The sequence below is a fragment of the Eucyclogobius newberryi genome, unplaced genomic scaffold, assembly GCF_026437365.1.
Source record: "Eucyclogobius newberryi isolate DKJ021-1_F unplaced genomic scaffold, fEucNew1.0.hap1 SCAF_17, whole genome shotgun sequence".
NCBI classification, from domain to species: domain Eukaryota; kingdom Metazoa; phylum Chordata; class Actinopteri; order Gobiiformes; family Gobiidae; genus Eucyclogobius; species Eucyclogobius newberryi.
Window position 1 is genome coordinate 17,426,245 of NW_027315801.1, and position 23,655 is coordinate 17,449,899.

General features: G+C 43.1%; 1 protein-coding gene across 1 annotated transcript in view; it reads right to left on the minus strand.

The window, feature by feature from the left end:
* The window catches only part of nphp4 (nephronophthisis 4), a 188,785-nt gene extending 169,698 nt beyond the window's left edge, over window positions 1–19,087 (minus strand). The window contains exons 1-3 of the mRNA XM_072450211.1: window positions 18,882–19,087; window positions 14,275–14,466; window positions 7–215 (exon numbers count right to left, since the gene is read on the minus strand). Coding sequence (XP_072306312.1) covers window positions 7–215; window positions 14,275–14,466; window positions 18,882–19,087 — 607 coding nt within the window. The remainder of the gene's footprint in view (window positions 1–6; window positions 216–14,274; window positions 14,467–18,881) is intronic.
* Window positions 19,088–23,655: the final 4,568 nt, after the last annotated feature.

Below are 23,655 nucleotides of genomic sequence, written 5' to 3' on the forward strand. Positions count from 1 at the left end.
CCTCACCAGAGTTAGTGGTGCCGTCTCTGTTGACTGTGGTGAGGAGGCAGAGGGACTCGGCTGTGCTCTGTGATTGGTCAGACAGCAGGGCCATGGGCTCTGATTGGTCGGTGAGCAGGGCGAGCGGCTGAGTGGTCACCGGGGGAAACCTGTACAGCTGAAAGGTGAAGTAGACCCTGCGGGGCCAGTCCGGGGCCACTCCTGACTCTGAGACCCTGCAAAATGTACAAGGCGCATTTAGGGCTGAAAGTGGTCATTTACACACAATAACAATGGATTACACATAGCACAAAATACGCAATATTATCCGTAACATAATCTGTAAAGTATAGTAGAACTTGACGCTGGGGACTTGTCTGATAAATGTTTGTAGCGAAATACAAAGTGCAAAGAAGGCTTTTCTCACAAGTATATATAAATTAACATTTAACTTAATTTTTTAGATATTCTAACATGTACTGCAGTGTATCTTCTATCATACCACAGGACATTCACTACAAATTTCCCATATAAAAAAAAAAGGTTCAAAATAGTATGTGTATTACCACATATATCCATAATAATAAACATTAAACGGTGACATTTTTCATGTGTCTGCTGTCACACCGCAGGACAGCTAGGGCATGTTCAAAGTTTTTCAGGAAAGTAGGATTTTACCAAAGTAAGAATATAATATTGATTTCTTATGACTAGAGTTGACCTGTTTTCTGGTTCATATCTCTGTCATTGCTGAAACACAACTGGCACAAAGTTCAACCTCTTCCCATATGTTATACTGTGATCCGTAAATGTAAAAATGGCCAGCAAATTCACAAATGAGAGCTCCGCATCAACAGCTCTCTGAGAGTACAGCATATTTTCTGTTGACTGGGCTTTGACTTTTCTGTCATATTTATCAAATATAAACGCTTCTCCAGAGCCCACGCTACAAATTAAATCAACTTAAATCAGAGTGAGAGCAGTAACACACAGAGAGATTCAGAATTACACTTTCATCACTGCAAAAGAGGGCGCTTTGACTCTAGCTACTGTCAACGGTCAAGTACGTTAGAAAGCAGAAGGAAGTCATCATTTGTGAGAGCAGGGAATCACAAACTCATATCCCTTTGGTGCTTTTAAAAGATTGGCTCACCTCTAACTGGTAATGCATATTTGTCTATGTATTTGGTCTCTGTAGGGAATTTGTACTTGTATGCTTTACTGAACAGAATGGCGCAGTGTGAAAAGGGCATGAGAGAGGGGAAGACATTCAGCAAGATGTAGTAACTGGGATGGAACTCATGGCTACACACTGAGCCTGGCATATGTGCTATCCACTCTGCCACCGAGCAACACAGTCCTCTGATTTTTAAAAATTGCAAACTGGGCCACCCAGCGCAGTAGATCCAGAGCCAAGTCATGAACTAGGTTTGGGAAATTGGCCTATTATATATGTTTTAGGTTGATTGGTGAAACTTGAGCACCCAGAGAACATGCAGACTCCACACAGAGGGCTCAGAAATGAAACCCATAAAACCTCAGAGGTGCTGGTCACATTGCCAAGTGGATGTTTCCTTCCCACAAAGTAAACATGACATTAGGGCTGGGGTGAGTGATATTGCCAAAAATGTATCTTTCAATATATCTTTGCATTATTGTTATTTTGACAATGCATCGGGAATGTCCTAAAATGTGCCTGTATATGTCTTTCTGAAGTATCGCAAAAAACATGAACGGGCCATGAAATGAATCACAAAAGTGCAGAAATATCACTTTATACTTTTACGCTAGATGTTTCTGATCAAATTATATTTAATCATCTCTTTTTCAGGTCATTTTCACCGTTTTCTAGTACATACACAATATTCAGAGAGGGTAGAGGACTTACTAAACAGGATTCATCATACAAGCGTGATGCTAAATACTACTCCAGGCATGTATTTGATGAGGGAACATTGTTAGAATATGGTTAAAAGCTCCAAAAACTCACTGTTGTATTAAATATGTCCTTTCAAACATACAACCGATAGTAGATCTCTAAATGGCGCCGTACTATGTCTTGATCAGGTTCTTCGGGGCCCTCCACATGATTCCCCCTCCTTCCCCGTGGGCCCAGAGCAAGCATTCATATTCCAGAGTAAACACAGCAGATTGATAATGATGCGTTTGATGAGAGGTAGGAATTAGGCTGCTTCTCGGCGCTGGCTAAGTGTTCCGGCTGCTGAGAAGCACACGCTGCTGCGTCTGTCTTCGCATGCCTGAACAGCCCCTGCTTTCCTTTTCTTTTTAAATATTTTACAATTTATTTTTCTATTTCCAGTGAACGAGGACCAAAATAATCGTATTCAAGTTCAAGAGGGTTATTTAGTAAATATGTAAAGAACATTTTTTTTTCACATTTTGTAATTAAACACAAACATAACAAAACATGGAAGCCAAAATGAATAAATATGGAGCATGTCAAAGAAAAGGTCAGAAAATACAATAGTTTTAGTCCTGCATAAGTCCCACCTGTCCCAGAGTCAGTTAAATGAGTCCATGTTCAAAAATTGTGTTTTTTCCAATTTGTGAATGTCCATATTCAGTCCAGTCCTTAATAGTCGGTTCTGTCCCATCATCCGTTCCCCTGTTATTGCCTTTTTAACTGCAGCCGGTATCAGGTATGCACAAATCATCTCCATCGCTGGAGTCCTACAGCCGAGGTACGTTGTTTTAAATTCAAATGGAATATCAGTGTTGAAGACAATGCACAGTGCCTCAGTCCAGTCCAAAACACGTGGTAGTGATGAACCACTTGTAGCAGTCAGCACCTTGACATGGTGTTAGAGAAAGAAAGGAGATAGATTTTTCAAACATGTGATTTTGCTGTCTTCCATTGATATGTATGTATATTTTCCCATTCTTTGTCTGGCAAAAACAAAATTTCCCTCTCTGTCCCTTGTATCGTAACAGAATTTATAATGTGGTTATCCAATTTGTTAAGGCTTCTATTTCATTTACCGTACGCTTTTTTCCCACTCTTTGAACCCTGTGGTCATTATAATGGTGCGTCTAATATATAGATTTTCACTGGCAAACGGCCATCAGGGGGCAATCTAGCAGGAATCTCTGTAGAAGAAGACGTCAGTGGAAGCACTGTCCATGTGATACATCATGTTTTCTATAGTTTAAGCTTCAAAACGCTGTGTGTTTTGTTCAAATGAGACTCATATTTGGGTAGAAATTAGTTTAATGAGGAAGTGAATCTAGACGCAGCAGAGTACAAAGACACGTGGACATGCGATATATACAGCGGTCTGCAGTTTAGAACCTGCCGCATTGAAAGGAAACTTTCTTGGCCAGACCTGACTCACGGGTCAAAAGACAGTGTGCATCACTACCGTGGACTATATTTCTGAGTAAAAAAAGCACAAGCTCAGGAACAGATGAACCAGATGTGAAGACACGGGTAAATCAGCTCACACAGAGTCATCAAGGACAGAGGGGACAGTAGGGACAGTAAGGACAGAGGGGACAGTAGAGACAGTAGAGACAGTAGGGACAGAGGGGACAGTAGGGATAGCTGTGATGAGTTTTCTGTTGTTAAACTTCCAAATGCTGTGTGTTTTGTTACAATCCAACTCAAATTTACTTTCAGAAATTAGTCTAGTTAATAACGCAGTGCAGCAGACCTCGGGTGTGCAGCGAGCTCCTCGGTTCAGAAGAAACATCACTACTGTGTTTATTTATGTGTAAATGTCTCATGCCCACATGGTGGGCACCTGCGGTTCATTGTCAGGTTCTATTTTCTTCGTCAATTTTGTTTTTTCAGGGGGTTATATGTATGTTGCCATGTTTAATTTCTTGGTCAAAAATATTTGTAAATATCTATAATTTTCAACATTTTTCAGCTTTTCATGTGATTATATTTTAAAATTAGGTTAAAAAAAAATCTTTATTCCTTTTGTGTTCCAGACTTTAAATGTCAGATCTGGGGTAAATCATAAATCAACCAGCTTGAGATTTTACAATCTTTGTTTAGTTTGTATGTCTCCAGATCAGCTAAGAATTTTCCACTTCCTCCAAATGACTCAACCGTTTAAGGCCTGTACAGGAACCTCCGGCAGCACATTACTCTCAAAATGTTTCCATTGAGCTTCATATTCTGCGTCACACCAGTACAACAATGCTCTGATTTGAGCTGAAATAAAGTATTTTTTAGGGAAGGTAAACACCAGCCTCCTTTATATTTTTATAGCTGTTCTGAATAGGATACAAATCTTGGGATCGTTTTAGCTCACTTTTTTGGCTCGTCAGCTTTATTAAACAGGACAGCAATCAATCCCATCAATTGTAACACCATGAATTGTTTTTGAATGTAAGATATATTGGGCTAAATGGTACAACGCAAACAGGAGGGGGGACCAATCATAACCCTGTATCACACCACTTTCCAGGGTCTGTCAAGTGACCATTCATTTTAATTCTTGATTTACTATCATAAGTAAATCATCACTGTGTGCTAACATTAGCATGTTGGGGCAAGCTAGCTTTTGTTTATTTCCCCATAACCATCTCCTGCTGCTGCCAATATATTTGAGTGCTAACACAAAATCCTGTTTGGTTTTCAATACATACACTGACATGAGATGCCAAAGCAAACGTGTTAAGGTCGAGAAGAATTCAAATACTGCATAATATGTGTCATTTAATTCTAATGAATTCACCCAAATCAATTTGAACTCAGATGTGAATAGGTCCAGTAATTAGAGATATGAACCATAAACCTTGACAAGATATTTTAATTATGTTACTGTAAAGAACCATTTCTACCACAGAGTTCATATCTGCCCTCCAGCTCATTTCTAAATAGGCCCTTCATAACGCTACAACACAATGGAATTGCATCCATCGCCGACTTAAATCCAGGTTAGAGCCACATAAAATTGTTGTGGTACAAATGAGAGCGGTGTTTTAGCTTGAGAAATGGGGCTGAGCAGAAATATTTGTATTAAGCAGCAGCGGCAGTCTACATGTGCTTGGCAGAGAGCTGTGATGGTGCAGGCCTCAGAGGAAGACTGGAATAGTGTCAGAAAATGGGCCAGATAAGATGTGGTAAAAATAGAAAGTCATATTATTGGGAGGGTTTAATGCTGCCAGTTGAAAGGCATTTACAAGAAGAAGAAAACAGCAGAAGAATAATGGCTATTAAAAGAATGAAAATAATGTCTGTTGGTGCTTTGTGCCATGGCCAAATCGAGGATAGGTTTGGAGAGTTTGGCTACGTTCACACAGCTGACGAACTGTACTTTGCAGCAGTGTAAAAGTTCTGAACTGAGTCTTGTGGATGTGTGGTCCACTGGAACTATGGATGGGAGAAGTATGGGTTTTAATAATGATATTGGCGAACAAGTCTCACCAATATTAGAGCTAATCTTTTTTGGGCATTGCCCCAGTCTCTGTGTGTAAATGTGTCATTCGTAGAATGTCTTTTTGAACAGACTCATGAGTGAAAATGAATTGCCTGGGATCCAGATTATGGTACACAATTTGCCAAATTCTTCATGAAAAGTGAGTCTGGTCACCCATCCCTCCGTCAGCTCAATCCAAACTCATAAAAGTTCATTGGTCATCTATTGTTTGGAAAAAAATCAAACTTCCCTCATCAGATTAACAGTTTTGTGCTTCACTCATTGATACTGGGGAAATTGTCTATGTTTATCAGTTCAGCAGCCATGTTTGTCCCTGAGCGGCTAATCCACCTGTCAATCGTGGCCATCTGAACTTGCGGAGATGAAAGCGGTAACCAGACAGATGTTGGTCTGTATAATAATACAGAAAGATATCTGGACTTTCCAGGAAAGAAAATGGAAATAAAAGAACATTGACGTCTAGTTATGGCACATACTGACTAGACACAGAAGTGCTCCTCAGAAAAATACAAAATGCAGAAAACTGAACAGCAACAAGAAATCATCAACGTGGGTCATGTGAGTTCAAGTAATGGTCAAATAATAATGGTTATGAAGATATTTTAGTTTTTTGTATGACATTTGTTTTTGGCTTTTTAGAAGCACTATTGTGGCTGAGAGGGTGCAAAATAGAGAAACTATTACTTTGAATAGTTGTCTTTTGCATATTTAGTTTTTTAAGTTTACGTCACAGTGAAATTAATGTCACGAAATGGAAGATGGTATTTACATACATACATGCCTTATACTTTTTAGACCCTCAGTGTCTGTTTACATCATCTGAATGCTAAATGTGGGAGGAGCATAGTAGTTTAGGGAGGTAGCGTATCAGACGCTAATCAGGAACTCATCGGTGATGAGGGAGCTACCGCCAGCTCACAATAGGATTTTGATAGGGCCTTTAGGCTACAACAAATATGAGTTTCAAGCAAAACTTTAAACAGACAGGCTATTATCATGAGGTTCTGCCCGGTGGTCAGGGCCTACTCAGAGTAGGATAAACATTTAAGCTCTCAGACTAGATTCGCAGATTGAGAATGACTCTTGGATGAGAGTCCAAGTGTTATTTTTCTTAAAACAGTGTCCAGATGACTACAACTGAATCTTTTTCTGCAATACTTTTAGTACTCAACAAATTTCAAATAGATGACTTAATTATTAAAAATATCAGTGCTCTTTATGATGGTCCAACATCAACAATTATACTACTCAAAGGTCATCTGAGAGAGCCGCTGACTCTAAAAAGAGGGGTGAGACAGGGTTGTGCCTAGTCGCCCCTCCTGTTTGCTTTGTTCTTGGAACCACTGGACCAATATATTAGACACATCAAAAACAATCCATGGTGTGACAATTGATGGGACGGAACATAAAATTGCATGCTACGCAGAAAATGTTCTATTATATTTGCCCAAACCATTTCCTTATCCAATGTGATGCATTTTTTTTTTTTTTTTAAATGGTGCAAAGTCTGGATACAAATTAAAGGCGGTATGGACGATTTTTCGGCGATTTGAGAACGCAGGCGGAAGTGCGCATGCGCACTCCCCCGTGCGGACTGATACAACACACACGGGCGTTTGTTTATTAGCGCAACGGAGCGCATCGCATCGCTCGTCTCCCGTAGATTTCTGTCCACTTCTGCGTCAGCTCGAACTGTCTTTCTCCGTCTTCATTTTGCCCCGTACACTGAGGGAACTATATTATGATAGATCCATGCGCTTAGGCACGCGGAAACGTGGGGACGAGCCTGACGCGGCTGCAGGTGAGCGATAGGTGCGTTTTATGATTGATACGTGGCAGGACAAATGATTTATCCACGCCACGAGGAAATATTATAAAAAATTTGCTGAAAAAAATCGTCCATACCACCTTTAAATGCAAAAAAACTGACCTCCCCCTTTGACCAATCCATTTAAATGGAAAACTGAATCTCTTAGACATTTAGGTGTGGTCCTCCATAAAGATCCATAAAAAAATAAATATATACCCCTCTTTTTATTACTTGAAAAGTTGACCCTTATCCCATACTATCCCTTAAGTCTAAGAAAGGATTGAAATCAACTAACGAAATTATCTTTTGCCCAGATTTCTCCATATATTCAAGACTCATAAAATAATCTCAAGATGTGTATAGCAAGGCAAAAAAAAACTTGTATCCGGTTCAAAACTCTACAGTTATCCAAAAAAATAAGAGGTTGGGTTCTGAAAAATTACTTTATATTTCAGTTCAAATCATGAGCTTCATATTTTGGGTCACACCAGTACAACAGTACTGGTGTGACCCAAAATATGAAGATCAATCTAAAAACATTTTGATTAATGTGATGCCGGAGATTCCTGTGCAAGCCTTTCTGGCAGAGGACAAGCAGTTGAGTCATCTGGAAGATGTGGAAAATCCTTTGGTTAAATATGTGCTATAAGAACTATACAAAAAACATATCAACTATACAAAAGTTAAACTGGTTGGCTCAAAATAAAAACATATTGGAGATTTTCTGACAGATTGTTTATAAAAAAATCACATGAAAAGCTTGATTTGTTGAAAAACTCTTTGGAGAAACAGGACTTTTTTAAGGTATTTACAAATAAGGAGTTATGATAACCAAGAAATTGAACAAAGCATTACCCAATATAAGTGTAGCAAATTGCAGACGACTTCCGAACGTTGCCATGGTGGCAGGAATGCAGATAAGATTGTATCATCTTACAACCCCCACCTAGAGATTTATGACGTCTCTTCATACACAGCATGCTTTGAACGTTGGGGAAAAAATTTCCATTGAATGACTGCTTTTGGATAAAACTTACGGAGCCATTTTCCCTGCTAAGACAAAAGCTAAAACACAAAAGCTATGACTCAGCATAAGACTGTTTTAGTAAACAATCATCTGATTGCAGGCACTGTTCACAATATTAATCTACTGTACATAATGTGAATGTATTCTGCATGTTCATTTAACGACTCATCTTGTGAACAATTTGTAAGCCTAATGTTCGAAATGGCTTTCTCTCCCATAAATAAGAATGATGTGCCTTTTTTTAGACGTGATTCAAACTGCAACATGCAAACTCAAGATAAGGATCTTTTTGCTATTTCAGGTCAATAAATAAGTGTTCATTAATTTCCAGAAAATGGGTAAATGTCACCGTTACTTTCTCACAAACCTTCAGATAAACAAGCAAATACATTTTTAATTAATTCAGATGAATTTAGATATTTTATTATAGAATTGTTAAATGCCTAACCAAGGCATGTGCCCCTAATGACTGTTAAAATATGATAATAAACATACCCACACTTGTGCAGTGTGTCATGTTTGAAATCTTGATCCAATTCTTTAATCAATATCAACTATCAACTTTGAATATTATATACATAAAGCGGGAGGACATTCATGACACTACAGTACTTGTACTAGTAAAACACCTACATAACCTAAATAACAGTCTGATGTTATTGATTATTCTGATTATATATATATATATATATATATATATATATATATATATATATATATATAATTTTTATTTTGTATTCTTCATTTTGTAATTTCTTGAATGTCAAAAGTATACAAATCATTCATATCTGATACTCGGGTCAAACGTTTTTGATATTCATCCACAAGCTTTGCACAATAGTTGGCGGGGATTTTGGCCCATTCTTCTTGACAGAACTGGTGTAATTGAACCAGGTTTGGAGGCCGCCGTGACGAAACGTTCAAGATCCATAAGTACATCGAGGACAAGTCTCCTACAGATGACGTGCTCAGTGAATGTCTCAGACAATGGGGAACAGAGGATGATGAGATGCTGGAGGGACCATCATGTGAGGACAAGACCCTACATGGGATGTACCATCGGAGCATAACTGAAGTGGTGGATATCACAAAATCCCACCAATGGCTAAAAAGAGCCAGTCTGAAGGACAGCACAGAGGCCCTGATCATGGCAGCACAGGAGCAGGCCCTGAGCACCAGATCAATAGAGGCCCAGATCTAACAAACCAGACAAGACCCAAGATGTAGGCTGTGCAAAGGGGGCCCTGAGACAATCCTGCACATAACTGCAGGGTGTAAGATGCTGGCAGGGACAGCATACATGGAGGGCCATAACCAGGTGGCTGGCATAGTGTACAGAAACATCTGTGCAGAGTACGGGCTGGAGACCCCAAGGATAAAGTGGGAAACACCTCCAAAGGTGGTGGAGAATGACTGAGCCAAGGTCCTCTGGGACTTCCAGATACAGACAGACCGAATGGTAATGGAGAACCAACCAGACATAGTGGTGGTGGATATTGCAGTACCATGGGATGGTAACATCCGGAAAAAGTAACATGAGAAACTAGAGAAATACCAAGGGCTCAGAGAGGAGCTGGAGAAGGCCTGAAGCGTGAAGGTATCGGTGGTGCCCGTAGTGATCGGAGCACTTGGGGCAGTGCCCCCCAAACTGGAAGAATGGCTTGAGCAGATCCCAGGAAAAACATCCAGAAAAGTGCAGTGCTAGGAACAGCAAAGATACTGTGCAGAACCCTCAAGCTCCTAGAACTCTGGTAGAGGACCCGAGCTTTTTTGTGTTTGTGTTTGTGCGTGTGTGTGTGTGTATTTTGTGTCTGTGTGTGTGTGTGTGTGTGTGTGTGTGTGTGTGGTGTGTGTGTGTGTGTGTGTGTGTGTGTGTGAACTGTCGGCTTATTTCCTGGTTGAAGGCGAGTGAACTGACAGGGACAAGGCTGTTGTAAATGATGACATCCAGTGCACATTTAGGGGAAGTCCACGCTCAGAGCACTGTCATTTCTGATGTGCGTTACCCGCGGCAACGACATGTTCTTCTGACAGCGTTTTGATCGCCCTAGTGAAAGAGAGAGAGAGAGAGAGAGCGAGAGAGGGAGAAATGTTATGCACATTCAGACTTGTCAGAGCGTGAGGTCCGCGACATGTGTCAGACATGACAGGGGCTGACGGGACAGGGACAAGGGAAAAGGAGGAAGAGGGGACAGGGACAAGGAGGAGGAGGGGACAGGGACAAGGAGGAAGAGGGGGCAGGGACAAGGAGGAAGAGGGGTCAGGGACAAGGAGGAGGAGGGAACAGGGACGAGCAGGAGGAGGAGGCGGGACACTGTGGTACAGGTGTTTATGGATGCTTTTTAAAATGCTTGTACTTGACTTTGACCCATGAGTCAGGAACATGTTTTAGTTTGAATGGTTGGCCACGCCCATCAGCCCCATCACTCTGATATTGCTCCATGACACACAAACAACTGTCTCAGTCTTATGCAGTTGTTTACATATAGTTCTCCAATCTGTGCCTATTTTTATTTATTTTTTTGTTATGTTTGGTAATGCACCATGTCCATGAATCAAGTGTCTGGGACAGAGTCCGGCAGTTGTTTTTCCATTAGTCTTAGAGAACGAGATGTCGGAGAGGTCAAATAATGGCTTTTGTATTAGTTAATAGCGAACAAATTGCTTTGTAAAATGTAGTCTAATTTATTTTGTCTTATTTAGCTACTTTTACCAAACGATGCCTTCAGTAAAGAGCAATTGTGTCGACTAGTTTGCCTTTAATCCAAGACCAAAAATTATAAAACAGGGCAAAACTAGCTGTTCCCAATCTTTGTTCTTCCTAAGGAATGGTTGAAGGGGGTGTGGTCAGTGAATGCATCCAGCTTCAAATACAGCAGGAAATTAGTGATAGACTATAAAAGAGAATTCAAATGCATTACATTACGAGACATTACATAATCATTTCCTTTGGGGCACTGTGCCAGATGGCCCGCAGCCTTGTCCATCCATCCATCCATTTTCTTCCGCTTATTGGGGGCCAGGTCGCGGGGACAGCAGTCTAAGCAGGGACTCCAAGACTTCGTTTTCCCCAGACACTTCCTCCAACTCCTCTGGGGGGAACCCGAGGCGTTCCCAGGCCAGCCGAGAGACATAGTCCCTCCAGCGTGTCTTGGGTCTTCCCCGGGTCCTCTTCCCGGTGGGACATGCCCGGAACACCTCCCCAGGGAAGCGCCCAGGAGGCATCGAGAACAGATGCCCGAGCCACCTCAGCTGGCTCCTCTCGACGTGGAGGAGCAGCGGCTCTACTACGAGCTCCACCCGTGTGGCCGAGCTCCTCACCCTATCGCCCAGCCAATCTGCGGAGGAAACTCATTTCGACCGCTTGTATCCGCGATCTTGTCCTTTCGGTCATTACCCAAAGCTCATGACCATAGGTGAGGGTAGGAACGTAGACCGACCGGTAAAACAAGAGATTTGCCTTTCGACTCAGCTCCTTCTTTACCACAACGGTCCGATGCGGCACTGCATCACTGCGGCCACTGCACCGATCCGCCTGTCAATCTCACGCTCCATCCTTCCCTCACACATGAATAAGACCCCGAGATACTTGAACTCCTCCACTTGGGGCAAGGACTCCCCACCCACCTGGAGAGGGCAAGCCAGCTTTTTTCCGGTTGAGAACCATGGCCTTGGATTTGGAGGTGCTGATATTTATCCGAGCCGCTTCACATTCAGCAGCAAACCGTCCCAGTGCATGCTGCAGGTCCGTGTTGATGGAGCCATCAGGACAACATCGTCTGCAAACAGCAGAGATGAGATCCTGTGGTCCGCAAATCTGACACCCTCCAACCCTTGACTGCGCCTAGAAATTCTGTGTATAAAAACTGTGAACAGAACCGGTGACAAAGGGCAGCCCTGGCGGAGTCCAACATGCACTGGGAACAGGTCTGACTTACTGCCGGCAATGCGAACACAGCTCCTGCTCCGCTCCACGGACCCCGTACTCCCGGAGCTCCCCCCAAAGGACACCCCGAGGGACACGGTCGAAAGCCTTCTCAAGATCCACAAAGCACATGTGGACTGGTTGGGCAAACTCCATGAACCCTCGAGCACCCGATGGAGAGTATAGAGCTGGTCCAGTGTTCCACGACCGGGACGAAAACCACTCTGCTCCTCCTGAATCTGAGGTTTGACTATCGGTCGGATTCTCCTCTCCAGTATCTTGGAATAGACCTTACCAGGGAGGCTGAGGAGTGTGATCCCTCTGTAGTTGGGACACACCCTCCGGCCCCCCTTCTTAAACAGAGGGACCACCACCCCGGTCTGCCAGTCCAGAGGCACTGTCCCTGACCGCCACATGATGTTGCAGAGACGTGTCAGCTAAGACAGTCCTACAACATCCAGAGACTTTAGGTACTCAGGGCGGATCTCATCCACCCCCGGAGCCCTGCCACTGAGTTTGCGAACAACCTCAGTAACTTCAGCTTGGGTGATGGACACGCCAGCCTCTGAGTCCCCGGTCTCTGCTTCCTCTTCGGAAGACGTGACGGTGAGATTAAGGAGGTCCTCAAAGTACTTCTTCCACCGACCGACGACATCTCCAGTCGAGGTCAGCAGGTCTCCACCCGCACCGTAAACGGTGTTGGTGAAGCACTCCTGAGGCGGCGGACGGTTTGCCAGAATTTCTTTTGGGCCGACCGATAGTCCTCCACCATGGCCTCCCCGAACTCCTCCCAGCCCCGGGTTTTTGACTCTGCGACAGCACAAGCAGCGGCCCGCTTGACTTGCCGATACTCGTCAATGACCTCAGGAAACCTACAAGCCAGAGTGGCCCGATAGGCCTCCTTCTTCAGCCTGACGACATCCCTTACTTCCGGTGTCCACCACCGGGTTCGGGGGTTGCCGCCGCGACAGGCACCGGAGCAGCCCCATCAACAATGGAGGCGGAGAACATTGTCCACCCGGACTCGATGTCCCCAGCCTCCCCCGGGATATGGGAGAAGCTCTCCTGGAGGTGTGAGTTGAATACCCTACTGACAGAGGGCTTCGCAAGATGTTCCCAACAGACCCTCACAATGCGCTTGGGTCTATCGAGTCTGTCCGGCTTCCTCCTCTGCCAGCGAATCCAACTCACCACCAGGTGGTGATCAGTTGACAGCTCTTTCCCTCTCTTCACCCAAGTGTCCAAGACACGCGCCCGGAGGTCAGATGACACAACAACAAAGTCGATCATTGATCTCCGGCCTATGGTGTCCTGGTGCCACGTGTACTGATGGACACCCTTGCGCTTGAACATGGTCTTTGTTATGGACAAGTCTATATGCAAGCCCACACCAGCTCGCCGCCTCTCCCCGCAGGCAACACCAGAGAAGTGGAGCGTCCAGCCCCTCTTGAGGAGATGGGTTCCAGAGCCCAAACTGTGCGTGGAGGTGAGGCCGACTATATCTAGTTGATACCGCTCAACCTCCCGCACAAGCTCAGGCTCTTTCCCCCCAGCGAGGTGACATTCCATGTCCCCAGAGTTAGTGTCTGGAGTTCTGGTCGCCGAGGCCCCTGCCGTCGACTGCCGCCCAGATCTCTCTGCACCGGCCCCTTATGGATCCTCCTGCGGGTGGTGGGCCCACGGGAGGGCGGCCTCATGTTGCTCTTTCGGGCTGTGCCCGGCCGGGCCCCGTGGGGAAAGACCCGGCCACCAGGCGCTCGCCGTCGAGCACCCACCCCAGGCCTGGCTCCAGAATGGGGCCCCGGTGACGCCGATCCGGGCGACATAACTGGCCTTGTTCTTGAACTCATCGTAAAGGGCTTCCCGCAGCCTTGTGTTTTTAGATTAAACATGTACATAAAATACTCAAATATCTGTCAAATCATGAATCAAAACTGCACACGTGGACCAATCCAAGCATGCCGTACCAAAACGACTGCTATACCGTCCACCTGTCCCGATACACCCCGAAAGTATACGACAGACATATACAGACACAGGCAGGCCGGAGTTCTGAGTTGGAGCAGACTGAACAGCTTCAGTCTAGTGACTAACTCGAGGCCGGTGTGACAATAGCACTCACCTGGTGAAGGCCAAGAACTGTAGCAGCAGCAGGTTTCCCTGTAGGGAGTCATTTTCCTCACTTTGAGGGTCAAAGGTCAAAGGCTCCGTGGGGTCCACAGCCTCAGCTGGCTGTCCCATAGAGTCCACCACCTCCGGGAACCCTGCCGAACTGAGCCGGGCGAGAGAGCGGCGCGAGCTGAGCGTGCTGGAGCTGAGGGACAAGGCAGACAAAAACTAATTTAGTTTACAGCAATTTAATGCAATGTAATTATCAATTACATTATTTTAATTGGGTCCACTTTGAAAAAATATTTCTAATTTCTAATTGTGAGAAGTGCTACTGTCTATAAGTCATGCTGCAAACGCTGACATTTAATCTTGAGTTCTGATGTGATCAAAATAAGTATAGTGTAGTAGTAGTAAGTAGTAGTAACAGTATAGTATAAGTATTTAGTGCCCAGGTCACTAATAGGCAGACTCCGGTCCAGATCTGGACCCAAACGCTGTCCGGACCTGAACCTCTGACACGAAACTCTGGAGAATTCATGGAGAACGAGCAGTGCAGCCGCCCCATCTGTTGGGCTCGAGTTTTAAGTGTCCTTGCTTGGCGTCCCCTCACTCTCCCTTTCGCTCCAAAGAGACCACAAACACACTACCCACACCACAAACACACTACCCACTGCCCGCACGACAAACACTCTGCCCGCATCACAAACCACTGCCCACTGCCCGCACCACAAACCCACTGCCCGCACCAAAAGAGGACTCTAGAAGCACGTTTACGGTACTCATTAACCGGAAGTCCCAACAACATGTATGTAAAGCATTCTGGGCTCTGTGAAAATGTAAACTACATTATACGTCAGGAACAACGCGGACACCTAAATAAAGGACCCAGAATTAAGGACCCCGAATTAAGGACCCCAAGATGGCTCCTGCCGCGAGACTATGGATCTATTATATTATCGCAAGAGACACGCTTACAACGCGGACTTTAAACTCAGTTCCAACTGTGGTCAGAGCTTTCACGAAGGCCGGAACCATCAGAAGGTTACCTCGGCGACACTCGGATAGTGACGAGATGGATCCGGGGATCCGGGATGTATACGGCATCCAGCTCAACTGTTAAACTTGGACATTGAAGATGAAGAATGAGGGATTTGATGACGAGGAATGAACTGAAAATGTGTGTGTATTGTGTTGTATTTTACGTGTTATACCTGAGCAAGTCTGAGAGTTGTTTTGAACACGCTCATTAACATTTGAACAATGTTGATCTGAATGAGTTGAACGCATTTAATAAAGCTCAACTGACTGACTTATCCGTCTGTTTTGTTTTGCTTATTGCGCTTTATAGTCCGGTGCGCTTTATATATGAAGAATTATCCAAAACAGACCATTTATTGACACCGTGCTTTATAATCTAGTGCAGGGGTCCCCAACCTCTATTGCACCACGGACCGGAATAATGTAGGTTTTATTTTCACGGACCGGTGTGCCAGGTTATGTCGCGGTCAGGTTAACTTGCGCGGAAGTGGGCGGGACTTAGGCTTCAGTTGGAAGGCGAAATGTTCTCAAAAGAAGCGTTTGTACATTAAATGTACCTTACCTAAAGATCCGAATTGGAGTAACATAACATACAGTTACACGCGTCCTCACTGTTCTTCTGACTGGTGGAAGCTCATCAGATAAATACGGCAAAAATGAGTGCATATAAATTACAACTCACCACACGCTGAATCAGTGGGAGCCCTGCGCGTGTCTATGTGCAATGAGATGGTCCCATCTAGGAGTGATGGGAGACACCCGCAGTGTGTTTAAATCCAGTCTTCTCCGCAGAAAAGCCCGCTTCACACAGATAGGATGTTGGAAATGGTAAGGTTTTTAGTGCTCTTGTGGCGATGTCAGGATATTCTGGCTTGATTTTCATCCAGAATGTCAGCAGAGTTGTTCCCTCAAATATACATTTAAAATCACCGTCATTTTCAATCTCCAACAGCCGATCCTCTTATTACACAGACATGCTCGATTCGCCCGGTTTAATCACAAATGGGTCGCGGATCCATTGCGCAGGGAAGTAGCGCTCAAACCCTTGTAAAAGTAAAAGCAGGTGATCGCGCAGCAGCTGGAGAATGCTGGCCCAGGCGACGTGTCCTCCAAAATCCCCGCTAATTGTTTGGAACATGTCATATATCAATCGATCCACTCACCGCTGCAGTTTTGAAGGTTTCATTGCCTTGTTAGCTTTACCTAACATATTATGCAGAGCACACTCGGTCCATGAGTGTCACCTGTATTTTAAGCAGGACTCTTGGTATTGTCTATTGAATTTAGCTTTCTTTTTCTTGGAGGCCAGCAGCTCCTCGTCTGGCTCCTTGTCCGGCTTCTCACTTGGCCTTTTCCCCTTTGCAAAAACACTCTCCAAAGACTTTTGTTTTTCACTCATTTTTGCTGAGTTGTGGGTCTACTTTTGGGCAGCGTGTTTGATGTGACGCATCCGCGATGACGTATCATGTATAATGCACGTATCAGTTATGTTCTCACGCAGGACAAGAGCAGAGATATAATATACTTGCCATTATATTTAGTGGATTTCATTGCCAATTTCCTATAAGACTTTTCATTATATATCCACAGACAAGCTTATTAATGTGTCATGAGGGACAGGCCAAAGTTACGTCGGTGAAGATGCTGTCACTGTCACTGATAGATTATTTCCAGTTTTAGCGCGGCCCGGTACCGGTCCCCGGCCCGGTGGTTGGGGACCCCTGATCTAGTGCACCTTTTCGTGCGGAAAATACAGTAATCTTTAAACTCCAAATAGATATCATGCCAAAATGGTTTAGCCAGCACAACAGCAACATTTTATCAGTTGTTCTAAGGGAGGTAAGAAAACGTAATATTCACACAACAGACTTTACAAGACAATAAACCAAACACACACAGACACACGTAGAATGTCCACAAATCTGAGGCTTATTTACAGTAAACACAGCAGTCCGAAGTTGAAAGAGCCCAGAAAAAAGCACAAGATCGTCAGTTGTGCTCTGGCGGTGCGGTCCAACATGTGCCTCTGATGGACACCACCGTTTGGCTAAACCTCTGCTGCTCAGGCCAGAAATCTGAGGGGCCTCGGCTAAAGTAAAGCTATTGTGCCCCCCCCAGTATTCATATATTTGAATCCATCAAAGTATGGGGTAAATTAGATGGGTTTTGGCCCTTGTTGACTGTACGGTTGCAAGGTAACAGTTATGGAATTATCCCTGGTTGAAGTGCTCCCAGTGACGCTTCACTTTGGACCCCAGAAAGCCCTTGCAGCACCCCTGGCCCTGTCTCTTATCGCACCATTTATAAAGTCAGGATGTTTGTGTGTACAGTGTCTATGTAGCATTAACAACATTAATAAGTTTACTTTTCTTTTATCTTAATATTATTATGTATTTTTTTTTTCCTTTTTATTTATTATTATTATCTTTAAGTTTTTCATTTTAATAATACACAAAACATAATAACAGTGGACAGGACCAGAGAGCAAAGAGCAAAGAAAAATAATAATACAAATAATGAAAAATAATAATAATGGCACAATATGATAAAACATAACTAGCGTTACGGCATAAGTCCAACATACACATCCAATCATATTACAAATTTGTCTCTCACAAGTTTCCTTATTGCGGGCCCCAGACCGGTGCGTCTGTGCAGTAAAAGCCATAGAGGCTCTGTTGGTATTAATGAGCCTCTTCAGATCCTCCTGACAGCACTGCTACAGCATTCAGCCAATCAGAGAGCAGATCAGTCCCACAGACAGCACTTGCACTGGGGCGGGGAGACTCTAACGAAGACTCCAGCGTAACACCAGCCAGGTACTCTCACTGTAATGAGAACATCTGCCCTGCACCACCATTCACGGAACCGGCTTATGGACCGGCTTTATCAACTTTCAAAGGTCAAGGCAATGTTCATTTCTAGACCACAAGTCATTTCCTGTAAGTATTGCGATCACGATTAGGTTTGCAGTAAATACTTTTTTAAAAGTGGTATTCTGTCCACAAAGCACATTGTAAGCAGAAATATGTTTACAATTATATAATAATACAATAATACTGAAATATGAACTGATGAATCACACTTTTTAGAGTGTTTGAAGAGGACACTTTCTGTTATCTAAAAAAATCCCTTTGTGATTTGATTGTGCCAACTCAAATTGTGATTCTATTTTTTTTTTTCATTATATTGTGCAGCCCAAATGAAAATGAAAATAAAAATGACTAAACATATTTCTAAAACCAATAGTTTTGAGCCTGGAATGTCTGACACATTGTCAGAGTAGCAGCAGGAGATTGGTCTATGTTTAGCCCTGACTCTGGGCACCAGCAGGAGGCCGGTGTGTGCATGTGTGTGTGTGTGTGTGTGTGTGTGTGAGTGTGTGTTTGTGTGCGTGTTTGTGTGCATGTGTTTGTGTGCGTGTGTGTGTGTGTGTGCGTGCGTGTGTGTGTGTATGTGTGCGTGCATGTGCGTGTGCATGTGCGTGCGTGTGTGTGTGTGTGTGTGGTGTGCGTGCGTGTGTATGTATGTGTGCGCGCACGCGTGTGAGTGTGTGTCTGTGCACAGTGCTGCTCCCACCTGGATACATTGACCCCCAGGTTGAGGACAGGGGCATGCACTGGGGTGAAGGGCAGCTCTTGGAGGGGCCCCTCTTCTGGAGTCAAATGGGCCTCGGGGTCCAGGTCCAGGTGGGCCAAGGAACCGCTCTGGAAGCAGAAAGACGCATGAGCACCACACACACCTCCAGCTGCTGTGAGCTCACACTGATCAGAGCCCGTCCACATGTGGACTGGGTTTGGTCCTGTTCTGGTGAGGGTGGGCGATATTTACAAAAATGACAACTCGATAATTTAGGAATTTTCAGATTATATTATGGAAATCCAAAAGAAACATGTCTTTAAACATATTAGTTGAGGTTTAATTTGCAGCCACATGAAATACCTGTAATATGAATAAAAAAATTGCAGAAATATCCTAATTTAAAATATTTAATGAAAGTCTCAACTGTTTGTAGCAGTTTTACTCTAAATTATATCCTGAATATAAACTTTTTGTATATCTTCAAAGCAACCTTCAAATTAATCTCAATCTCAATTTCATATATTACCTCTCTGTTCCTCATTTAGTGCTGGTCCAGTCCAGGATTAGATCCAAATCTAGCCCCAGTTCAATACCAATTTTAAGTGTTCTATGTGTGAACATAGTGTAAGTTTCCAAAACAGATTCTAAGGCTGTGAATAATATATTATCATACATTATTTGGCAATACTGCATCCATAGTGCAGACTGTTGGAGGATGGCTATGACTTTTTATTATTTTGTTTTGGCGGGAGAAAAAGTCTTAATTTAAGAGGGTATTGGGATTTGTTTGTTCCGACCGCCTCTAAATGTTGTTTGTGTCACTGGTTGAGACACACTGCAAACAATGCCCAAATATCCATATACAAATATATGGTCAGGTCACGTATGTATAAAGAAAGTCTTATGTTATAACAAAACTCCTTCTGTAGGATTTACTATTGACATCTTTTTTATGATTGCAAAAATCTGTCATTTATTTTTGCAATCATAAAAAGATGTAAACAATTTTAATCCTACAGAAGGAGTATTGTTATAATATAGGTGTTTGAATGTGGGTGTTTGAATACTGTTTTGGTGTATTGTGACGGCATGAATGGAGGCAATTTGAACCTCCAACATTCCACGTTAAATGACACATAGGATGCTATATTTGCTTAGTTATTGGCCTTTAATACACTCTTGTACCTTTACTTTAGCATCTCATGTTTTAGAACATAACATAATGTATTCTCTAACTCAGGGGTCCCCAACCACCGGGCCGGGGACCGGTACCGGTCCGCAACGCGTTTGCTCCCGGGCCGTACAGAAACTGGAAATAATCAGTAACAGCATCTTATATGACGTAACTTTGGCCTGTCCCTCATGATACGCTAATAAGCTTGTCTGTGGATATATAATGAAAAGCCTTATAGGAAATTGCCAATGAAATCCATTAAATATATTGGCAAGTATATTATATCTATGCTCTTGTCCTGCGTGATAACATAACTGCATTATACATGATACGTCATCACGGATGCGTTGCATCAAACACGATGCCCGAAAGCCAGCGAAAATGAGTGAAAAACTAGTCTTAGAGAGCATTTTTGCAAAGGGGAAAAGACCAAGTGAGGAGCAGACGAGGAGCCAGCGGGGATTTTGGAGGATACGTCTCCTGGGCCAGAATTTTGCAACTGCTACGCAATCACCTGTTTTTACTTTTTCAAGAGTTTGAGCGCGACTTCCCGTGCCGTGACGGCAACAAGACAAAACTACGGAGCAGACTGGATTTAAACACACTGCGGGTGTCATTGTCTCCTATCACTCCTAGATGGGACCATCTCATTGCACAGAAACACGCGCAGGGCTCCCACTGATTCAGCGTGTGGTGAGTTGTAATTTCTATGCACTTATTTTTGCCATATTTATCTGATGAGCTTCCACCAGTCAGAACAGTGAGAACACGTGTAACTGTATGTTATGTTACTCCAATTCGGATCTTTTGGTATGGCACACTTAATAATGTACAAACGCGTCTTTTCCGAGCTGAATCGAATGGAAGCCTAAGCCCCCCCCACTTCCGCGCAAGTTAACCTGACCGCGACATAAACTGGCACACCGGTCCGTGAAAATAAAACCTACATTATTCCGGTCCGTGGTGCAAAATGGTTGGGGACCCCTGCTCTAACTCATGCATTCTTCTATCAGAATTGGTGTAAACACTCCATCTACTGGCAGCAGAGGGGATTACCATGGGCAAACAAGCAAAAGTTATCTCGCCCCGGCGTTGTAATGAAGAGGATGAATGTAAGAAGTGTGAATGAAGCTAAATAAAACTTCAGGTATTTTTATGACCAAAGAACACTGTTATAGGATAGTTAAAGAGCTCAAGAAATTCAATTTTTACCACCTGTTTTACCCCCGAGCCATGGTTGCACGCTCAGTCCTCCCTCACGTCACTGTCAGCCAATCACCTCTCTAACCATTCATATAAATGCACTACTAATTCTCTCCCCTCACAGCATCACTCGCATCTCGGCTTGCCGGAGTCTGAGTTATATCCATGCAATAAACTATTCGGCTGTCTGTGCAAGTCTTTCCTGGTTGAATTATCCTTGAAGAAGAATGGGCTCCATCTTTTCACACTCTGGTAGTTCCTCGTGGAATTGGAATAAAATGGCAGCAGTCTTGTGAACCATGGATGTAAGTACAGATTTGAGAGGAGATCCGGAAATCTCACTCCATTCGCAACAGCAGCGACAGTCACTTCACCGGAAAAAAGCCTTAAACACCAGATTCAATTTCCTAGAATTCCAAGCACATGAAACCACAAAGGCGTTGATGGCACAGAAATAGCAGAGATGCCACTGTGACTGAAATGTCTGTGGAGATTGTCCCTCGCCCAGGTATGCCAGTACTGGACGGCACACGCTGCTTTGCACAGTCCAGAATGTGATGATTAGAATAGTATTTACCATTTATAATAAGAAATATCTAAAATGGAACTCATCAACCTGATCATTTCTGAGCAGCTCAGTGGCTGAGTGGATGGTGCACATATGCCTGGCATAGGCAAGCCGCCAAGTCCTCTGAAACACAGTTTTGCAGATGAAACGTTTTCATACAAAGCAAAACCGTCAGTTCATTTAAAGTGGAAATATTCAGTTTTATTGTGACTTTAAACATGTTTTTATCACTTTGGTATTCATTTTTCATATTTTGTACTTCACAATAATGTCTTCACTTAGAAAACACACTTTACAAACTACAGCTCTATCTCCAATGAGGCGTTCAAGTGCCAAAGCACCCTCTGCTGTCAGCAGTGAGGATTGACAATGGGAAAAATAAATGGAGACCTTAGGCAACGTGACTGCTAGGCTAATGGAGCCATGCATTTGCTGTGAACACAGAACGAGTTTTCTGAGGCTCAGAGAAAATGAACTCATAAACAAGCTTCATTGAACAAGCGTGACTGAAACAAATACAACTCCAGGCATGTTTTTGATGAGGGGAGAATAAAACATGGTGAAAAGCTGAAAAAAGTCAGCGTGCATAATATGTTGCATAATATTGTAACATATGATTTTATTTAACATTAATTTCTGTTTGATTTACATTTATTTGGGTAATTTATATTTGATATTGATTTGAGGGTTTGATTATAGTGTGTTGCACTTATTTTATTTTGGGAACATTTGTTCTGTATATTGTTTCAGTACAACCCTTTTTGTTGACGCACAAGAAGTCGATTGAGTTGAGAGCATGTGAAAAATAAAGAGACGGCTGCTCAAAGACTGTCCTGCCATGTTGGTTTATTTTAGCAAAGGAAAATAACAAGAAAACCCACAACATTATAAACTCAACTGTAACCCGCAATACCCACTGCCTCAGAGACTGGTGAGCCACAAGAAATAAGGGTTACAATATGACTACTTTAGAAATACATTTTTGTACTCATCACATTAATGGATGTCCTGGGCTTTGACATAACATTTCCATGTTTATCTTTTTTTAAACATGTAAATACATCAGTAGTTGTTGTTAGCTGTAGTTTTATTTAAATGTCTGGGTTTTAACATTAAGCCCTGATAGTTTAGTTTATTTCACAGGACCAGGTACAGGAGGTACAGGACACATCAGTAGTTTGGGGGTGGTCATTTCAGCATAATAAATATGGTCATCAGATCCAGGTTAAGAGCAGCATAAAATAGTTAAATACCGGTAAATGGTTTCAAATATTGTCGACCCAAGACCCTCGACCTATAACTATATTTTGTCAAGTTTGTTTGTCTCTAAAATGTCCCTGTCGTCTTTCATTAAGTCATTTTGCTTTACTGTAGCAGTAGTGTTTAGTTTGTGTAAAATGTGTCTCCAGTTGTCTGTTTATCTGAGGCAAGACTGGACACTGGAGTTCATTAAATTGTAACTTTATTATAGTCGTTAACATCTGGGTTTTGTTACTTTTCCAATGCCTGGTTAAGATGCGTTATGAAAAACGAACACTCACATTTCCGTAGAGTTTCTGTGTCCTATTGATCAAGTCGAAACAACTATGAGGAGTAATAACAGTTTATGTCCAGTGACAACTCAAATCGCATAATAAAAAACAGGAAAGTGCTCAAATCAGCCAATATATGGATCAAATGAACCTGGAGAGTGTTTATTCCACTCGTAATTTATAGATCAATGTTCAGTTCTGTGTAGCCGTTAGCAACATTAGCACAAACATCACATAGTAAATGCAGAGGCTCAGTGCAGGAGCAGGTTCACACACAGCAGTGCACGGTAGGGA